Source organism: Amblyomma mixtum, chromosome 2 (assembly GCF_055824585.1).
Source record: "Amblyomma mixtum isolate Tamu chromosome 2, ASM5582458v1, whole genome shotgun sequence".
Lineage (NCBI taxonomy): Eukaryota > Metazoa > Arthropoda > Arachnida > Ixodida > Ixodidae > Amblyomma > Amblyomma mixtum.
The window spans coordinates 280538949-280548092 of record NC_143013.1 but is presented as its reverse complement, the minus strand read 5'-3'; the positions used below and the strand labels follow the sequence as shown (position 1 = coordinate 280548092).

Genomic DNA, 9144 nt, shown 5'->3' with positions numbered 1-9144 from the left:
ACAGGCAAAAAATGTCGAAATTGGGTCGAAATAGTGCGGACGTCGATATAGCCACAACAACAACGTGACGTCACATCCACCGGAAGTCGTCACGGCATAGTGAATATTGTCACAGAGTGGTCGGAAAAACGTCAGGTTTGTGTCAAATTAGATAGAAAAATGTGGAATTAAGCGTAATTAACACTTAAGATCCTCGAAAGATGTATAATTTGGGTATCAATACAGCCACGGGAACGGTGTGACGTCACATCCACCGGAAGTCGTCACGGCGTGTACACTTTAGTACGCTTTCAAGCTACTCAAAATGACGTCCGCATACTCAGAGTGCTTTTTATTGCCATTTCACATGAGCGAGCGGCATCTTTATTCACCAGTTAACGCCGTACATATACTACAACCGGAACCTGAAGGTGATCGTTATAATGTGTGTTTTGCTTACATACTGTGCCTATACGTGGTACGTTTGCTAGGTATTCGAGGCGCTTTGTTAATTTCAACACATCGAGTCGCTCTACGCTAGTTCTAGCCGGACCTGCGTCCATGGAGAGCTGTGACGTTTCTTCTGACCGCCAGCTGCTGCTGCTGCTGCTGATGCTGGCCCACTTCTAAACGGGGCACCTCGTTGGGAGGCGAGGCACGGTTGCTCCGGTTGTTGCTGTTGCTTCCGGCGATGCCGACGCAGCTGCATTGAGGATGATGCTGCTGTGCCTAGTGCGCGGGACAAAGGGAAATAAAACTGGATGAACAACTGCACTGCGCGAGCACGATGGCACTTGATAAGCTCAATCACTGCACTGACCACAGCCTAGCATAAGGGTTTTGTTGGGCACATTTCAAAATTTCGATCACCTGGGGTTCTTTACCGTGCACTGACATGTACTGTGCGATGTCAGTGCACGTTAAAGAACCCCAGGTGGTCGAGATTTTCGGAGCCCTTCACTACGGCGTCAGCCTGAGTCGCTTTGGGACGTTAAACCCCCATAAACCATAAACCAGTCAAAAGCCTATTCTTGGGCAAGACCGGCCTTTGGCTGGCCGGCCCTTGGATACGCTGGTCAATTTACCCTGTGCGCCAAACATTAACTGATGTTGAATAAAGATTAAGTGAAATCGGAATGAGATCCGGAGTATAAGGACGTGGTATTATTCCTATTATAGAGCGGTTTTCATTCTGAGTGAGAACTGTACGCACATAGAGAGTAAATATTCAGTTCTCCTGTCCCGTTGCCCAGTAAGCCACCCACTAACAGTACACTTCTGCCTCGAAGTAGACATGACCGGCATGGCTCACCCTTGATCAACTGCTAGGAGACCTACTGACCTTAGTGACTCAGACGCAAGATATACTCGACACCTATAGCGCTACGCTGCAGTAAAACTCAATGGAAGAGATAGGCTAGCATTGCTGTCTTCGTTCTTTATAAGTATCGGTGCTGCATAAGTGGCCCTGACCTGGTGGTTTGTCCCCTGCTGGTTGGTCGTCGTCGTCGTCGAAGTCGCCGATTTCCTCAATTGCCGCAATCGGTGCACGCGTCGGTGGTGGTTGTGGGCGACCAGGGTGCCCAGCCTTCCCACCATCAGCACCCTGCGCGGAGTGCGGGTTTCAACACTGTATGTGCCGGAGACAGCTGCGCAACTCGTGCGGGCGCATGTGCGCATGCGCAAGCGTAGGCTCACATCTGCAGAGCCAACATTAGCAAACAGCTAAAATTGGCTCAAATAATATTTGAGGCGGCGCTACGGCACTGTCCACTAGCTACTCGCAAATACTTCAAGTCCCCGAAATTGTTGATAGTAAACAGGTGTATTGGGCACCCTTGTCATATCTGCAGCTTCACTGTAAACAGAAAGGAGTAAAAAGGGTGGAAGCAGCTCAGCTTACTCCCCTATAAAAGGGAGTTCACCAGAGGACCGCTTACTCTCTTTTCACTCGCATACCGCCAGTTCCGCATTTATCTGTCCGTGTTAGATAAAATTCTCCTACGCAAACTACTGGACTATATGGGCTCAAACGCCGTCTACAAGGTAGCTTATGATAGTCTTCGCCTTTCGATATGTAATTTAACTTCTAAACTTGCCTGCATTTTCAGGAATCGGCGAAAAACTGCATTCGGCTGCGGCAGAACTTTTTGTCCAGGCGAGCAAAAAAGCCACTTTGACAGGCTGCGCCTTCTGGCGAGCGGTGAGGCAACCGATGTCATGGCTTGGGGCGGGAATGCGCACTTCGAGCGGTTTCTTCGGATGTGCGTGTCGTCTGCTTCTTGAAATTAACACCGCTCGCCAGATGGCGCAGTCTGTCACACTGGCTTCCTTGCTCGCCTGGACGAAAACCTCTGCCGCAGCTGAATGCAGTTTTTCGCCGATTCCTGAAAATGCAGGCAATTTTAAATGTTACATTACTTATCGAAAGATGAAGACCATCATAGGGTACCTTGCTGTAGGCGTTTTGAGCCCATATAGTTCAGTAGGTTGCGCAGCGGAATTTTTCTTAACAGGGACAGATAAATACGGAACACGCGGTATAGGCGCATTCGTGTTTACAGTGTGTGTACAGTGCTGTAAAACAGAACACGCGTCTACTGCCCCCTGAGGCAAGACGTTTTGTTCGAGTCAGTGCGTCACTCCTTCGTTTGATGAGCCTTTTCTAGCAATACACATTTAACGTGTTATCCCCCTTAGTTAATAATTAAGCGGGAAAGTCTGCTGTGATGATGTAATGACACGAAACCATTGCGTAGCGCTAAGGCGCTCAATCGCTTATTCTTGCTCAAACACATTGAACAATTTATCTGTATTACCTTTTGTTGCTTCTCCGATTGATTGCCGTCTTGTTTCATTCTGTATTACCCGTTGATTTGTGATATTTTTTCATTTTTTTTGTGTAAGACTGGCCGTCATCCTGCTGTCATGCCAACTAACAAGGGGTCGGGACCTCGTCAAGCTGTTCGAGCTTTTAGTCCCGTACTCCTCCTTTTCTAAGGAAATAAAATGATTGATTGATTGATTGATTGATTGATTGATTGATTGATTGATTGATTGATTGATTGAAAATGGTGAGGCGGAGGATACACGCGGTCACTCGCATTAACTGCACGAAAATGCCTCCGTGGCGCCTTTCATTGAAGCAACAAAAACCAAGTGAGAAGCAATGCGTACTAGTCACAGGGACGTCAAATGACGCGTGATTTAAGTCTTAGCAACGTTTTTCATCAAAATTGGTAGTTTCACTAAGAAAATGGTTAGTATACCCGGAGCCAAGAAAATACCTTGAATAAACCGGCAGGTCCTGCAGAAAACAACTGTCGTAGCGACAGGAGACTGCTGCAGCAGATTTTTAAAAATTCTGTGCGTAACAGGTCATCTATAACGCCGCAGATTGGCATAGCCTGTTTAGTCGGGACAGATGTTGATTACGATTTTAAGACAATAGCTACTTGCTTCTATTTATCTGTCGTGCTTAATGAAGACGGGACATTTTCTCTACTTCTAAGGCAGCTATTCATTGGCCTTTGTCCCCAGACGGATTCCGTCAAGCTACTGGCTGCTGTCCGTCTTAATTGTTTGCTGGGATTAGTTGATTCTTTCCTTGTTTATCTTATCTCTGCTGGCAGGCAATCATTTCATTTCATTTTATTTATTTTACCCTCAGGGCTTTCGCATTACAGAGGGGGTGGGACAGTGAAGAAAACAATACATAGATCAAAAACAGGGCTATATATACGAACAATATTGAAAGATCCTAGAGACAGAGGACGAAAACATTGACAACAAAAGTACAGGAGTAAAAAAAAATAAAAGGATTACAAAAAAAGAAACCTTATATAGTCTATATATGGTTAAACAACATATCACAATTGGTCTGATTCTAACAGTGCGAGTAATTTGCTTTTAAAACGCGCAGTGTCGCTAACACAGGTGGCTGTGGGTGAAAGATTATTCCAGTCACGACATGTTTTAGGGAGGAAGGAATTAGAGCAGGTCACTGTGCGGCAGTGTGGAACAGATACTTTTTGATCGTGGTCTATGCGAGGCGAGATGAAAGATGGTGCCTTTACACAGATGGCTTTCAGGCAAGGATTGTGATAGTAAATTTTATGGAAGAGGCAAATGCGTGAAAGCTTACGGCGAGTGGAGAGTAAGGGGAGTTTAAGATTAGATTTCATTTTTGTTACACTGGCAGTGCGATGGAAGTTTCCATCGATGAAACGGACGCTTCGATTCTGCACGGCCTCGAGTTCATTTGTTAATGTGATGGTGTCAGGATCCCAAACTGAACATGCGTACTCTAGTTGCGGACGAATGAGTGTAGTATACAGTAGCATTTTCAATGAAGGTGGAGAGGATGAAAAATTCCTGCGGACGTACCCTAGCATGCGGTTAGCCTTTGAAGTAATGAACCTGATATGAGCTTTCCAAGAAAGGTTAGAACAAACATTAACGCCAAGATACTTGTAAGACGACACTGGATTCAGCTGAGTGTCGTTAATAAAATAATCTGGGCTCGTTTGCTGGTTACGGGTTACGCGCATGCATTTGCATTTAGATATGTTTAATTCCAATCCTGCATACCTTGAAGATATGATTCTTTTAGTGCAGTATATTTACTCTCCCACTCTTGCAATAGCCTCTGTGCGCTATAGTATGTGAAACCTAATAACAATAACTGCTGGGATCGAACACAGTTAAAATGTTTTCCAGCTGTCAAGGACTATCTTCTTATCTGGGGAAGCACAACACAAATAAACATGATAAACCTGCTTTTGCTACGACAAAGAACTCTACGACTTACCGAAAACGCTCCGCACTAAAGCCACGCTGACCCTCTATTCGAAAAACATCAAATACTAACCGTGAATAACGAACTGACGAAAAAGCTACCTATGGTTATTTATGTCCAATTAAAATGCGATTCAGTACCTTTGCGCAGCAATATCTCGCGAGGGAACACAATTATGACTTGAGCCACACTGAATACACAAAATGCAAAATACGTACTGAATACATGGCACTCAAAAACTGACCTACAAGGTAGCAAACCTACTTAACCAGCTTCCTGAAATCATACCTATTATAAATGTAACTGGATCTCTAGGAATGTTCAAGAAGCGTTTTGATAAATGTGTAATGTCCCTTGATGATTCCCCATGTTCTGCCAACAACGCTTGTAATTAGGTGATTTCTTTAAACATTCATAATTACTGCGAGTTACATCTCCTGTACATAACGAATACGTTTGTGCATGCAGCTGTACGTATATTATGTGACTTCTTTTTTCTTTTTTTTTTTTTGATATACTCTTTATGATGTGTCGCCTGTTATTGGAGGTTGACGCTTAGTCAGGCATATTATTGCCTTTCCGTCCACCTCCTTGACAAATGTCCTGTTGCCAAAATAATACTAAACTTCATGCAACTTCTATAATTTTTTAGTAAATGCAAAGTTCAAATTACTTCTTACGCAGTCGACATACGTACATTTTCGATCTTGCCTTCCAAGATTTCCTCGTCAGATTCTTCGGAATCTTCTTCAAACGTAGAGAAATCTGCAATTACAATACTTGCATCTTAACAGTGAGATAATTAAGGAAAGCGGATTCATTATACTGACAAAACAACAACGAAACTACAGAAACAACAGATAAAGTTACCATGAGGGTTATTAGGACTTTTTCGCAATAAAGAGAGAGAGAGAGATACTGAATCGAGTATAAACCTATGCTCACAATTAAACTCCCGCATATAGCGGAACAAGCCTACTCGGGCGTCAGTTGAACGCCAACTACTACCGTTAAAGACAGCTCGTAGTTCCTTTTTATATGAATAACAGTAAAGTAATAACAAGTAGATTACTAAGCGTCAAGGCCGAGGGAACACATACGGGGCATTCTGCATAGTGCGTGGAGGGCCTAGGGTTAGTTTTGAATATCAGGGATTTTTTTCTTCTACAGTGCAGCGGTAGATGTCGGTAATCTTTTGCTCTGCATTCCAACGGATCCAGCACATGCAGCCTTCAAATAACAAGCGAGCGCGCGCGCGCACGCACGCACGCACGCACGCACGCACGCGCTTTCACTCACACACACACACACACACACACACACACACACACACACACACACACACACACACACACACACACACACACACACACACGCACGCACGCACACACACACACACACACACACACACACACACACACACACACACACACACACACACACACACACACACACACACACACACACATACATACATACATACATACATACATACATACATACATACATACATACATACGAGGGGGTACCCAAAAGAAACCGGACTTATTTTTGTTTGAACTTATTTGTTCACATTTTCAGCACAGACCTTTAATATCCTTCAAAGTACTCTCTACTTACAATAATACGTTTGTCGAATCCTTCATTCCATTTTTCAATACATTGTTTAAATTCATCTTTTGTGATGCTTGACAGTCCCTCCGTCGTTTTTTTCTTCACCTCAGCAACATCAGCGAAACGCTTTCCATTCACATGTCTTTTCATTCTACGAAACAAAGAAAGTAGCACGTGGCAAGGTCGGGTGAGTATGAGGGTTGAGGAACAGAGGTCATGTCATTTTTGGTCCGAATATGTCGTAGAGACAGGGCTGTGAGCAGGGGCATTGCCATGGTGGAAAAACCAGTCACCCGTCTGCCACAAATCAGGCCGCTTCCACCGAACACTCTTGCCCAATCTTTTCAAAACATCCAAGCAGAGAGCCTGGCTAACTATCTGACCCTGCGGAACAAATTCTGAATGGACGAGTCCTCTCACGTCGAAAAAACAAATCAGCATTGCTTCGAGGTTTGGTTTCACCTGACGAGCTTTCTTGAGGCGAGGTGAATTTGAAGTTTTCCATTGGCATGACTGTTGCTTTGTTCAGAATTTAATTCAGGAACACTTGAGTTGTCCCCATAGCATCGTCCTTGAACGTCTTTCTGAATATTTCAAGAGTTTCCGTTCCACTTTTTCCGAGAAAAAATCAGAATTTCACCGGCGCACGCTGTTCACGAACATCAGCCATTGCAAAAACGACGCTCACACAAAACAGTCGTCACTCTAAAACTCTGCCTGAACTAGTCTGACCTCCTTCAGCGATGGCACTCGGCTTACTGACTCTGAAATGTTCGTTCTATGCGCTCCTAGCGGCAAAACGCGGTACCACAGAAGCTGTGCCGATTCAAAAAATTAGTCCGGTTTCTTTTGGGTACCCCCTCGTACATACATATGCGCCGCGGTGGCTCAGTGGCTATGGTGCTCGGCTGCTGGCCCGAAAGACGTGGGTTCGATCCCGGCCGCGGCGGCTGAATTTCTTTGGAGGAGAAATTCGAGGCCCGTGTACTGTGCGATGTCAGTGCACGTTAAAGAACCCCAGGTGGTCGAAATTTCCGGAGCCCTCCACTACGGCGTCTCTCATAGCCTTAGCCGCTTTGGGACGTTAAACCCCATAAACCAAACCAAACATACATACATACATACATACATACATACATACATACATACATACATACATACATACATACATACATACATACATACATACATACATACATACATACATACATACATACATACATACATACATACATACATACATACATACATACATACATACATACATACATACATACATACATACATACATACATATATATGAAGGCTTTGGAACCCGTTGGAATGTAGCTTCAGCGAAGCAAGGGCAGACACGTGCGAAAAACAGTTTTATTGCTAACCTTTCGACCAAGGCCTGACCTTCACTGTGACAAGGGCAGATCCCCGGCCTAAATGTTAGACGTTAGAAGTGAAGCCTTTGTCACACGTGTATGTACGCCCACGCTTCGGAGTTGTCTTACCTTTTCTTACGCTGTGATCACTTTAGCGAATATTTAATTCTCATGAAATATTTCCGCAATTCGAGAGGGCGACTCTGCACACTTACATTTATAGAGAAGCAGCCAAACAGCTACACTCTTATTTTATTTAGGCGCGGTCTGTACAGAGCGAACAGGGTTAGAGTGAAGGTCCGCTGAGCTTTCGTTTTATAGCTGAGGTGAAGCGATTACCCTCGCCGCTGTGGCTCGACAAAATTTGACTATTTCGACTAGTCACGTGCACTGGAGGGGTTGTTTTGCCCGCTTTTTAAAAGCGTATGTATTTTGGCACGATGCAGCAAAAATTTGTTGGACAGCAGCGGCGAAGGCAATTTTGCATTTTAGAAATTATAAAAAACTGATTCGGTTATTACTAACGGCCCACTACAAATCTCTAATTGCAACCAGGCGTCTAACTCTAATAGTTCAAAAGTTAATTATTGGAAACTAGTTAACCAGCTTACTATCTAAGATGATTCACAAGTTTCCTGGCGTCCGCAAGCATTGGTAATACTACGCCGCAAAAATCCACACCTTTACTCCAAAAAGCCTTTTTTCTAAGTCTTCCCAGAAACACCTAGCATAGTTGAAGAGGTCAAGCACTTCTAAGTGAGACATTTATTGTCGGCATTTCGGCCGGGGTCCAGCCTTTCCCCTGTCAGTTCCGCTTTACTGTTGTCTTAGAGCAGAGGTTCAGAACAGCGGGTAGCTCATGAGCGTAGTAGACATGAGCAGTCCAGAAAACATATTACGCGTGAAGAAAGCTGCTGAGAAGGTTAAGTAAAGGTCGGGCCCGGAACGAAACGTCGACAACAACTATCACACTGAGAAGTCCTCGCCTTCTTGCCCTGCGGAAGCCAACGCAACCTACCTTCTTGAATTCAGCATACTGCATACACATACATGCCTCAACAGTTCGCTGCTACGAAAAGGAGACAAACAGATATGCACCTACGGTGAATGCAGCTGCAGCCGAAGGAGTGAAAAGCACGCGCTTCACAAGTGTTGTTTTGGTTAGCTTTTTCCTCTGTCTACGTGCTTAAATCATCCATAGATGTCAGTGACGTCACCGGCATGGACAAAAATGGCTGTGTGTACTTACTCAGCATGAGCAGTAGCGCCGCCGCCAGCATAGCGGCGTCGCCGCTGCCTGTTGGCGGGGGCTCGTTGACAATACGGCAGGCTCTGCCCATCGCCGTCACGTGCAGTGCTGGCAGGCCCAAATGGGAACGGACA

The 9144-nt window shown here is 44.8% G+C and overlaps 1 protein-coding gene across 1 annotated transcript; it reads right to left on the bottom strand.

Moving 5' to 3' along the window:
* Positions 1-325: 325 nt before the first annotated feature.
* On the bottom strand, positions 326-9144 carry LOC149364151 (uncharacterized). The gene is made up of 4 exons (XM_089570038.1): positions 9011-9144; positions 5475-5542; positions 1453-1585; positions 326-708 (listed from the first exon to the last, which is right to left on the bottom strand). Exons 1-4 carry the CDS (start codon positions 9099-9101, stop codon positions 512-514), a joined length of 489 nt encoding a protein of 162 aa, XP_089426164.1. The 5' UTR covers positions 9102-9144; the 3' UTR covers positions 326-511.